The 12,700-nt window shown below is 36.0% G+C and overlaps 1 protein-coding gene across 1 annotated transcript; it reads left to right on the top strand.

Moving 5' to 3' along the window:
• Nucleotides 1-4,731: 4,731 nt before the first annotated feature.
• On the top strand, nucleotides 4,732-11,846 carry LOC131147839 (cell division cycle protein 48 homolog). The gene is made up of 9 exons (XM_058097449.1): nucleotides 4,732-5,029; nucleotides 5,142-5,307; nucleotides 6,283-6,511; nucleotides 7,048-7,814; nucleotides 8,211-8,432; nucleotides 8,544-8,615; nucleotides 8,712-8,993; nucleotides 9,309-9,668; nucleotides 11,329-11,846. Exons 1-9 carry the CDS (start codon nucleotides 5,001-5,003, stop codon nucleotides 11,629-11,631), a joined length of 2,430 nt encoding a protein of 809 aa, XP_057953432.1. The 5' UTR covers nucleotides 4,732-5,000; the 3' UTR covers nucleotides 11,632-11,846.
• Nucleotides 11,847-12,700: the final 854 nt, after the last annotated feature.

Here is a 12,700-nt window from a genome sequence, read left to right as displayed (position 1 = left end):
TGACATATGATTAGTTGTTAAACACCTCCAATCTTGGGTCTGGTCAACCATCGACCAATCTGATAGGTCGACCGACTAATCAACCATTTTGCTAAGGTCGATTGACCTACCTCTAAGGCCAGTCGACTTGTCCCTCAGGATTGTGCATAAGACAACCTATTCTTACATTATTTCAAATTCCCTTTACACCTAAATAAATTTTCACTAAAATTGAGGTTTGAAACAAGGTTTTCTTGTGTCATAAGATGATAATAAATTTGGAGTTCAAGAACATAAAATTACAGTTGAGAGAGACAAATGAATACAGAAACATAAATAAAATAATTTCAAGATCTTTTAGTCTTTTAGCTCTAATGACTTAAATCATGTTGAATTACAACATTAAAACTAAACTATTAGTCTAAAAAAATAGTTTGTTATCATCAAACCAAGTTAATAAAACCTTAAAGCTAATAACCTCTATTCACCTCATCCACGTGCAAGTACAAATAAATACAAAAATATAAATAAAATATTTTTAAGATCTTTTAATCTTTTGGCTCTAATGACTTAAAACCTATTGAATTACAACATTAAAACAAAACTATTAGTCTAAAAAATAGTTTGTTATCATCAAACCAAATTAATGAAACCTTAAAGCTAATAACCTCGGTTGACCTCATCCACATGCAAGTCATACAAAACATCTAATTAAATTAACCAAAGGAGAAACCACATAACCACCTCGACACATAAAAAAACCACCCACAAACTATGACTAGGGATAGTTCCACCTGTGTAGGCAAATTATTAGAAGTAGATGATGGGGTTTGGAATGTTGTAATCACTCACATAGCACATGGTAGAGTTATAGGCAAAAGAGCAAATGCATACCCTCTAGTGAGAATTAGCCATGTGGTGATTTCTACTTATAAAAGTAGAAGGGACTCTCCTTCAACATGCAAGTATTTGAATCCCAAGCTCCCCAATATTGAAAGTGACCAAAAAGTCTCACTAATTATCTACCTCACTAGTCTTTAGAGTATTGGTCCATTATTTGACACCAACAATATTTTTTTGCTATTAATTATTTTAATAAAAATTAAAATTTCTAAGATATTTGCATCTAAATTCTGTGTGATATTAAATTGTGTTGACCTTATAGGTCATTCCCAGTTTTGATAATGACAAATACTCTTGGTATTTAATGTTTTCCAAGTTTGTGTGCAGGTTCATATTAACAAATCAATTGATGACACACGAAGTAAAGCCTGAAGACCCTAAGATTATTTATTGTTGTAATTATATTATTTGGGCTTGTAATAATTTATATCGGTCTGTAATAATCTCTGCATGTCATGCATGTAGGTTTGTAAGCTCAGAAATGCCATAAACTGACCATAGAGACCGAATGACCTTATGGTCGACTGACGCCAGGTTTTTGGCGTACTCAGCAAGACCTTAGAAAAGACCCTAGATCCTAGCACTAGTACAAAAGAAAGTCCCCAATATCACTTATAATTTCCAAAAAATTAATTGAAGTGAAAATAAACCTAATAGGCATCAAATGAGAGAGGTCGGGTGACCTAACCCTAAGAGTTCAAAACTCCTTGGGCGCTCGAATCGCAATGAAGTCAACGGGTTGACTTGGTTTCGAGCAACCGAACCTTTTTGAACGTATCTTCCTCGGGCACCCAAACCCGTGTTAGAGTGCTTTTCACCAACCCAGGCAACCGAACTGTACAGTTCAAAATGAGCCCCGGGCGACCAAACACAAGAGTTCGGGTGACCGAACCTAGGATCGGGCACCCGAAGTCACGAACAAAGGCTATTGACTTTCTTTCGGGCTGCCGAAGCATGACACGAGCGACCAAACTTATTTAAATAACTTTTAAAGCTGTGTCTATTTGGGTGACCGAAGCATGGTTCCGCCACCCGAACCTCAAAGGGTCAAAATTGTTTTAACTGCGGTAAAATTGGGTTAAGTTGGGTTAAGTGTGTTTAAATATTTGAATCTTTTCTAATAATTCCCAACAAGTCTCAAACAGTTATAATTTTATCCCTGCTTATAAATATGGGTTCATTTGTGAGGATTAGAGTGATATTAGCCAAAATAATTAGCAAAAATCCTCTCTATCTCAAAATCTCATTTTGCCCAAAATACTCTCAAATATTTATTCCCTTGATACATCTTGATATTGTGAGAGTTTATTCAGTGATCTTGTGTTTATTAGATAGTGCAATAGTGCTAATACTTCCATTTGATTGGTTGATTGTGATATTATTTTTGGGGAGTTTGGCTTAGTTTTATCTCACAGATTTCAATATTATAAATCTTGTATTGAGATAAACTAGCAAGCTTAGAATATTTGCATTGTCATTGCAAGTGTCCCATAGTTTTGATTTTGTTGTACAAAATATTTTCCACAAGCTAAAATATTTTTCAAACTACTCGTATACTTATTTCATTGAAGGAAATCTTTTGAACTAGTTTAAATACTTGATTAACATCCTTGAAACCCTGATTTTCTATTGAGATTTCATTTAGTTGGTTTCAAAGATACAACTTGTTTAGAACACTCTTGAACATATTAGCGATCATATCTTGTTGAGTGTGGTTTGCATAAAAATACACATCACTGAACTTACATTTCCTATATTGTTGATGTGTGGTTGATTGAGATACATATCTGTTTTACATAAAAACATAATCACTGTACCAGTTGATTGAGAAAAATATTATTGTATTTCCAGGCGTGGTATGAGGGGCTTTGATCTAGTCCGGAAGGATCAGGTTGAGGTTAGCCCTGTGAATTTGACCTAGGGCTTTCTCCGCCTCGCAAGGAGAATTTGCAAAGGTTGAGGTCAGCCTTGAGCTAATTGACCTGGTTGTATTAGGTGCCGCTCCACCCGTTAAATGAGCATTAGTGGAATCCTTGGACTTGCGAGCTAGAGACGGGAATGTAGGCACAGTTGGCCGAACCCCGATAACATATCGTATGTTTGTTTATATTTCCGCACTTTATATTTACCGTGTATGTTATAGTGTAAATGATGCACATGATTTGAATTTCCGCATATTATATTTATCTGCGCATTTGAGATTGTATAGAAAGACCCTAAGTTGTGATATTCTGCCAACATATGATTTAACCTAGGAATAAGTTTTAAAATTCAAATTTCCCCCCCTCTTGGAATATACCCAAGATAACAAATTGAAATTTTTAGAATCTAATAAATGAAATAGTTTTTTTTTCCTACAATGTGCGTTCACATTTTAGACAAGTTTAACGAAGTATATAAAAATTAATTATTAATTTATGAAGTTTTGTATTGTACTAACTCTTACTTAAAAAATGAACTCATTTTTTTCCTTTTTTGGTGGAATTAGGATTAAGAAAAAATTGTATATAATGCATTTCTAAATACATTTATTAATGATCCATTATTAAGTTAAAATTTATTTCGTAAGAATCAATTTATTAAATTAATTTATTTTGTATTGATAATTAAAGGTCTGCAATCCTTTAAAAGTCTCCAACCATTTTAAAATGATTTTACAAGCACAAATTTGAAAATTTAAGCTGAGTGTAGTTTGAAAATTTAAACTAATTACTATTAAAGAAAATTAAAATTTATAAGTTTGATTAATTTACAAATAGCTGGATAAGAGCCTTTGGGTGTAAAAATTATTCTAAAAAATATATAAACAGTATTAATGACTATTGCAAGAAATTGTGTAGAAATTCTCATGTGTTTAAACTTTAGCCTTTTTACTATGTGAAAACATTTTTTAAAATGCATTTAGCAATACAATAATTTCTATGGGCATTATTAAATGTGAGATAATTTTCTTAATTAAATAATTTCTACCCCATTATTAAATGTGAAATAATTTTCTTAATTAAATAATTTTCCCAAATAAATGTTATAGACAATACATACATGCATGTGTGTGAAATATAAACTTTAGTTAAAATTTTGTATGGATTATCATGCAAAAATAAAAAATAAAAAATATGAATTTTAAGATGATATTTTGTACAAAAAACACACTTTTATGGAATGTGTTTTCAAAGATATATATATATATATATATATATATATATATTTAAAATTAATAATCAATTATGAATTTTTCATAATTTTTACATCCTGCATTTAATATATTCCAAACATTAACCAAACCATCTGTTCCTAAGTTAAATTATGAAAGGAGTAAGTAAAACTTTTTAAATTTAACTTTTTAACCGATAAAAGAAATAGGGGTGACCATTCGGTCGGTTCGGTGATAGTTAATTAACTGAATTAATCGAAAAATTTTGGTTAAAAAATCTAATTAACTGAATTGATCAAAATTCTATATTTAACTGAACGCAAAATAGACCGAACCGAATTTCTGTTAAATCGGTTAACCGATTTAATATATATAATATATAAGAAATCAATAAAATTTTAGTATATATATAATATATAAAGTATTTTAATGTATAATATATAATTATTTATTAGTAATTTATACTATTCGGTTAATTCAATTAATGAAATTAATCGAACCTAAAAACTGAAAGTCAAAATTCAACGAAAATAAAAACCAAACTGAATCAATGAAATTTACTTGATTAATTTAATTTTAATGGCATTATACCCAGAATCATATTTTTGAAAGTTTAATATCAGTATGATTGGTCACGTCAAGGCTTATTAGTCTTTTGGAAAGAGCACATAAATTAGGAAATAATTTCAACGGACAACTCCGGCATTCGCAATTTGGTGCTCAGAAGCAACCAGCAAGGCGGCGAATTTCCTTTTTCCGAAGGTGAAAAAAAAGAAAAGGGAAACAGAAGAAAAAATGAAGTCTTGAGGAATACGGAACAGGAAACGGAAGTGGACTCTATATATATGGTCCTCTCCCTTCTCATCATCCATTCTCAATATTTTGTGTCTCTTCCGATCCCGCTGCAGCCTGCATTCTGCATTCTCTCTTTAGAGCAGATCAAGCTACTCAGGCACTGTAGAAGATGTCTCACCCTGCTGAATCTTCCGACTCGTGAGTTCCCCTTTTCCTCTCCTCTGATTTTTCTTCGCGGTTTGATTCTTCAATTTTTTGATGGGTTTGGGCGATTGCATTGATTTGATGACTGGGTTTTCTGGGTTTTCAGGAAAGGGGGAAAGAAGGACTTCTCGACGGCAATTTTGGAACGCAAGAAGTCACCGAATCGGCTCGTCGTCGATGAGGCGTTGAATGATGATAACTCTGTCGTTTCATTGCATCCCGATACTATGGAAAAATTGCAGATTTTCCGCGGCGATACTATCCTCATCAAGGTATAATTGTGATTCATAGTCGTATATGTATTTTACTAATTCAATTTTAAATTTTGTCTGGTATGTTGGGTTTTCTAAGAGGGTTTCTAAGGTTGTGCTAGATTAGAGAGTGGGTAGTGCTCCTGTTCGTGTTGGGATTGTATTTTTTTTTTTTTTCTTATTGCGTTAGGTCCTGTCAAAAGTGGAGTTCCTGAAGTTGAGAATACTCTCTCTCTCTCCATTTGTGTATTTTATGGATGCATAAATTGAATTGAAATTTTTATAATATAAAATTTGAAACAATTTTTTGGAATATCTAGATGCATGAATTTACCTTTCATTGTTATGCTGAAATGCTCAATTCATCTTAATGAATTTTTAACTGTAAAGATTGCATTTTTTTTCCTAGTGAAATTTGGGAAAGAATCTCTCTTTGTAGCTTTTTTCCCCTTGGAAGTTTTTCATATTTTTCATCTAAATAAACGAGTATATGGGTGTCGGTGATAGTTGGGCTTCCTTAAATGATTGTTTTTGAATCCTAAAATAGAGTTACTTGTATTGTATTGAATTTCTTTTAATGTGTAGTTTTATAATAAAGGTTTGTGCAAGGTGGCTCCAGCCTCCAAGAGTGGGTTGGAGGTCATTTATTTGTTTCATCTGTGGTTCTGTTAGTGCTCTTTATCCCTTTACAATAAGGGAGATAATGTGTGAAATGTTGGAAGGAATTGAGGTCTCTCTCTCTCTCTCTCTCTCTCTCTCTCTCAAATTGCACCTTGTTGTAGTAAGCTTGTTTTGGGTGCATCCTGTCTGATCCGCTCATGTGGTTTGGCTTTGGTGCTTAAATATTTTCCAACAAGATGGGAACCCAGTGTTTCACCTTTTTTCTTCTTTTAATGTCTTTTACATTTTATGTCCTCTTTGACTCTATAAAGTACACTTCATGGATATTGATATGTAGTTTAACACCTATTATCATGCAATTTGTTTTTTTTCCAGGGCAAGAAAAGAAGGGATACAATTTGCATTGCTCTTGCAGATGAGACATGTGAGGAGCCAAAGATCAGGATGAACAAAGTTGTTAGATCAAATCTGAGGGTTAGACTTGGTGACGTTGTATCTGTGCACCAATGTCCTGATGTTAAGTATGGGACCCGTGTTCACATACTGCCAGTGGATGATACCATAGAGGGTGTTACTGGCAACCTGTTTGATGCATACCTAAAACGTAAGTTCTTCATAGTTTCTTTTTATTCATCAATATGTTATTCACTCTTTTGCAGTACATGTCATATTAAAATGATGTCAATTCTGAGAATAAAAAGGAAAGCCGCAATGATGCATGTCCCAGGTAGTTGGTTAGGTGCCTAGTCTACTGCCCCCAAAAAATTAGAAAGGCATGTGGCCTAAAACTATGAAAAGGATTTGGAATTATTTGTTCCTTCCTTGATGTGTGTGTATGCATATGGTGTTTGTACGCAAACAACTCTAAGAACACGAGTAAGGCATGTGACATAAAACTCTGAAAAACACTTTGCGGTTTGTGGATATTCCTTCAAAACACATGTATACATACCGTACAATTTTGGAAGGAAAAAAAAAAGAAGGGTTCGCAGTTTGTTTGCATTACTTCATGTTTGTGTATAGAAACTCACTTTTCCCCCCTCTAATTTTAGTAATTCACACATGATCTGATTTCCTCGTCAGAATGATAAGATGGAATTTTTATTTCTTATTTTTCAAATGACAATATTATGTTTGCAGCTTATTTCCTGGAGGCTTATCGCCCTGTGAGGAAAGGAGATCTTTTCCTTGTCAGAGGAGGGATGCGAAGTGTAGAGTTCAAGGTCGTTGAGACTGATCCTGGGGAGTTCTGTGTGGTTGCCCCTGACACTGAAATCTTTTGTGAGGGAGAACCTGTGAGAAGAGAGGATGAAGATCGGTTGGATGAGGTCGGTTATGATGATGTTGGTGGTGTTCGGAAGCAGATGGCTCAGATTCGTGAGTTAGTGGAGCTGCCACTGAGGCACCCACAACTTTTTAAATCAATTGGTGTGAAGCCACCCAAAGGAATTCTACTTTATGGACCTCCAGGTTCTGGGAAGACATTAATAGCCAGGGCTGTGGCTAATGAAACTGGTGCTTTCTTCTTTTGTATTAATGGACCAGAAATTATGTCCAAGTTGGCTGGAGAGAGTGAAAGCAATCTCAGAAAGGCATTTGAGGAAGCTGAGAAGAATGCTCCATCCATCATCTTTATTGATGAGATTGACTCAATTGCTCCTAAGCGGGAGAAAACAAATGGTGAGGTTGAACGACGGATTGTCTCCCAGCTTTTGACTCTCATGGATGGACTGAAATCCCGGGCCCATGTTATCGTCATTGGGGCTACAAATCGTCCAAATAGCATTGACCCAGCTTTGAGAAGGTTCGGTAGATTTGACAGGGAGATAGATATTGGAGTTCCGGATGAAGTTGGACGCCTTGAAGTTCTTCGAATCCATACCAAGAACATGAAGCTGTCTGATGATGTATGATGTCTCTCTCTCTCTCTCTCTCTCTCTCTCTCTCTCTCTCTCTCTCTCTCTCAATACAACACACACAAAATTGGATCTTGGACCAGATTCATGTGGATTGGGTCATGACATGGCCTCAGGTCCAGATTTTATACCCATCTTATCGAATTCATTCCATTCTAAATTAATGGATCATGGTTTTGTATTTTATGACCACAATGGATCTGAGGGTAAATTTTGCACTCCAGAAAAATAGTAGATTAGCATGATGGTAGACTCAGATTCTTAAATATGGCTTCAATATGGGCTAAATTTTGAAGTCAAACATGCTGCCTGGCTGCCAGATAGTTTATTGTTGTTTAATCTTTTCTGTAATTGAGCTAGCTTAAAATATGGTTTCTTATGCAACAGGTTGATTTAGAAAGAATTGCAAAAGATACTCATGGGTATGTTGGTGCTGATCTGGCTGCTCTCTGCACTGAAGCTGCTCTTCAATGCATCAGGGAGAAGATGGATGTGATTGACTTGGAGGATGAAACAATTGATGCTGAGATTCTCAATTCAATGGCTGTCACAAATGAGCACTTCCATACAGCTCTTGGAACAAGCAACCCATCCGCTTTGCGTGAAACTGTGAGTAGATCACTGGGAAAAATCCCCTGCAACATGGAATACAAATGCTTATTTTTTGATATATTGTCTTTGTGTTAACTCTTCTCTAATTATGGGAGACCTGATGTGCAGGTTGTTGAAGTGCCCAACGTCAGCTGGGAGGACATTGGAGGCCTTGAGAATGTTAAGCGAGAGCTTCAAGAGGTAATAGCTTTCTTGTGTTGGCTTTCTGTTGATCCCTTATTACTGTATTTTTCAGCTTGTAGGTGAAATTTTGTTTGTCTTCTTTCAATTTCACAGACTGTTCAGTATCCTGTGGAGCATCCAGAGAAGTTTGAGAAATTTGGTATGTCACCTTCAAAGGGAGTTCTGTTCTATGGCCCCCCAGGTTGTGGTAAAACTCTTCTGGCCAAAGCTATTGCCAATGAATGTCAAGCGAACTTCATCAGCATCAAGGGCCCTGAACTGCTCACGATGTGGTTTGGTGAGAGTGAAGCAAATGTTAGAGAAATTTTTGACAAGGCACGACAATCAGCTCCGTGCGTCCTCTTCTTTGATGAACTTGACTCCATTGCCACTCAGGTAGGTTTTTTCTTTTGCGCATTGTGGCTTTAATTTTTGGCTGTCGCATCTATTTATTTTTCCCTGAAATCACAAATGTGGAAATTTTGTGAGAAGCTCGGAATTTCTTTGAAATGGCTCTAAATTGGAAAATGGAATGTAGAAAATCAGGGCCATATGTTGCATTAATGCACTTTACCTTACAATTATCCCAGGAAAAAAACACTTTACCTGTGTTTCAAGCATTCCTGCCCATTTAGTGATTCATGCATTCCTACTTCATTTAATCTGTTGATTCCAGCTTACTGGAAACATGTATCTTAATCATTCTTGCAGAGGGGAAGCAGTGTTGGAGATGCTGGCGGTGCTGCTGATCGGGTTCTTAACCAACTCTTGACTGAAATGGATGGCATGTCTGCGAAAAAGACTGTTTTCATAATTGGGGCTACCAATAGACCTGACATTATAGACCCAGCGCTTTTGCGGCCTGGCCGTCTTGATCAGTTGATATATATTCCTCTTCCAGATGAAAACTCACGTCATCAGATTTTCAAGGCATGCTTGAGAAAGTCACCCATCTCAAAAGATGTAGACTTGAGAGCCCTTGCAAAATACACTCAAGGCTTTAGTGGGGCAGATATTACAGAGATTTGCCAGCGTGCATGCAAGTATGCCATCAGAGAGAATATAGAGAAGGTAAGGTCCTTCATTTTTGCTTAATTTACTTTTCCATTCTCATTTTAAGATGTTGTGAATATGGATACTCATGACCCCTATGGACGTAGATGCACAATTATTTTTTTCTATTAAGCTGTCTATGGTCCAACTTGTTTCTTTTCTTACTTTACCATGTTCATCGGGCCTTCTCAATGTTCTCATGCCTTCCAACTTATCTGAGCATTCCTTTGTTTTGGAGTATTTGATTGTTTTTTGCATGCTATAAAAATTTTCCCACCTACCTATTAAGCACAGGCACATATGTACACAGGCCCCTTGATTGTTACTGCCTTTAGCTTCTTATTTAGGGCTCCAGAATCACTTTTTGATTCTACTAGTGGCACTCTAAACCAAATAATTTTGGAAACTGCAAATGTTGATATTATAATATTGAATCTGCATAATTGCCCTGATTGTGGTTGTTGAAATGGGCTTGGTTGTTGGTTAGCAGAGTGAATTACGAATGTGTCATGTTGTTGGGATATTTTATGAATGTGTCATGTTGTCGGGATATTCTGTAGGACCCATTATGTTTTTTGTCAATGTTTTTGACCTGAATATCAACAAAAGTCCACAGACTGCCGAATTGACACCAACAAGTAAAATCTCCTTGTGCATAGTAACAACAAAGAATGTGCTAAACTATTAGCAGGAGTAGAAACTGCGGCAGTTAAGAAATTGCAGCCTTCCAAATAGGAACTGGCCAATCCATGGGTATACCATGAAGTTACAAAGGTTGTACATGTGAACCAACCTCCTAAAGCGAAATAAAGGATGAGGTTTAGTGTTGGGTCAGATTGGTTTTAGCTTGATATCAAAATTTGTTGGTTCTTCTTGTGCCTATTTTCATCTGGAGTCTCTAGATGTATTATGCATGCTTCAGGTTTTAAAATTAAAGAGGTCCTAACCCAAGTAGTGTTTGGTTTACACTTAAAATAAATATTTATTTCAAAATTTTTTTTCCAAACAACTGTTTTTTTTCTTTTTTAAGAAAAGAAGTATTTTTAGATAAGTACTTTTTTAGATGATCACATTTTCCAGAAAAAAGTGCTTTTCTATCAATAGTTCCAAACAATTCAAACTGTTACCATGTTCAAATAGGGGTTAGCGTTCGGTCAGTATGGTTTGAAAAATTTTGGTTAAAAAATTTCATTAATTGAACCGAATCGAACTGAAATTCCATATTAACCAAATTCAAAATGAACCAAACTGAATTTTGGTTAAATCGGTTAACCGATTTAATATCTTAATATGTATAAAATATAAATTATATATAATACATATAATTATTAATTTATACTATTCGATTAATTCGATTAACTGAATGTATTAAACTCAAAAACTGAACTGAAAATCAAAAATTAAAATTCAATGAAAATGAAAACCGAACCGAACCAAATAAATTTTTAACTGAACCGGACCGGCTGAATTTACTCGGTTAATTCGGTTTTAACCGAATTATGCTGACCTTTATGTTGAAACATTAAAAGACCACCTTGTAGGGTTGTTCATAATATTATCAGACACCACAACTTGGATTCACTGTTGTGGAATAAATGGTTTTCTTTTTGGATTGTAGGCCTAATGTTTCATTGCGCAAGTTTGTATTGGTTTTTGAAGAAAAAATTTGTAATTTCAGGATATAGAGAAGGAGCGCAGGAGAGGAGAGAATCCCGAGGCTATGGATGAGGATGTTGAGGAAGATATGTCAGAGATTAAGCCTGCCCATTTTGAGGAGTCCATGAAGTATGCCCGCCGGAGTGTCAGTGATGCAGACATACGCAAATACCAGGCATTTGCCCAGACTTTGCAGCAGTCCAGGGGTTTTGGAGCTGAATTTCGATTTCCAGAATCAGGCACTGGTGCATCTGCATCTGCATCTGCATCAGATCCATTTGCTACTTCAGCTGGTGGGGCAGATGAAGATGACCTATATAGTTAGGCTAGGTTTTGCTACAATCATTCAGAGATTCTTTTGTGGCCTTCTCACAAGGATAATTTGAGGCCCTTCTAATCAGTTACTTTGGATGCTTAAGCCATTTATTAATTGAGTATCGTATTTTTTTAATTTTGATGGTACACGGCTATGTAGCAGTATTTCTGGACAAACTAGATGAACAAATTGAAATCCGAAGTTGCATAGAATGCATTTATTAAGTTGTGCTTGTGATAAGTAGGCTGTCTGTTGTATGAATGAATTCTGCTCCTGAAGGGGTCGCATAGATCTTATTATTGGCAATCTTATTCTCATAAATATTATTAAACAGGCGAGAGGTGTACATACGAATAGTACATACGAATAAACTGACGTGAATATAATTCGAAAAACTCTTAAAAGTATTCCCTCTACAGACTTGATGTCTAGTATTATGCCATCTCATTCTAACCATACATATGCACCCTTCAAACAGAGATATTAAACCATGTACACAGCGTTGAGTTAAGGTTGACTCTTCCTGGAGCGGGTACGGGAGGACGAGCACCTTGCAGAGCCAAGAGTGTGATAGTTTACGTATCGACTAGGAGCTGAGGAATGCCTCAACCCCTTAGGCAGGCAATTTTTCACTTGCCTCCCTCCAAATACTTCTCTCTTGTGATTCAACTGAGGCTTCACAGTTGCATAGTCGCGAGACTCCGCCACCAGAGTTTGTGTAGAAACATGAGGCGGGCTGTCCTGGCCATAGCCAGCCGTGGCCACGGCAATCACCATATCCAGAGGAGAGGAGAAGAGAAGGTGCAAGAGAACTAAAATGCAGACAAGACTAGCAGATGACATCTATTCATGTCCTGAGTGAGTACTTTCTTCTTCTTCTTCTGTGGAGGTGTCATATAAATAGAGAGGGAGGCAGAAACATGACCAGGTGAAACAGGTTAAGGGGGGCATTGGTGATAAAGAGACCCGTGAGTAGGTAGGAAAAGCAGATATGGCACAGCTCATTGCTAGTGAAGCACCAAGCAATACTGGTACAACTGGGAGGCTAGATGTGGTGGTGAGTTGGTGAGATGAGGTG

This window comes from Malania oleifera, chromosome 2, assembly GCF_029873635.1.
Source record: "Malania oleifera isolate guangnan ecotype guangnan chromosome 2, ASM2987363v1, whole genome shotgun sequence".
NCBI classification, from domain to species: Eukaryota; Viridiplantae; Streptophyta; class Magnoliopsida; order Santalales; family Ximeniaceae; genus Malania; species Malania oleifera.
Note: the sequence above shows the minus strand (reverse complement) of the source record. Positions and strands in the feature narration are given on the sequence as shown.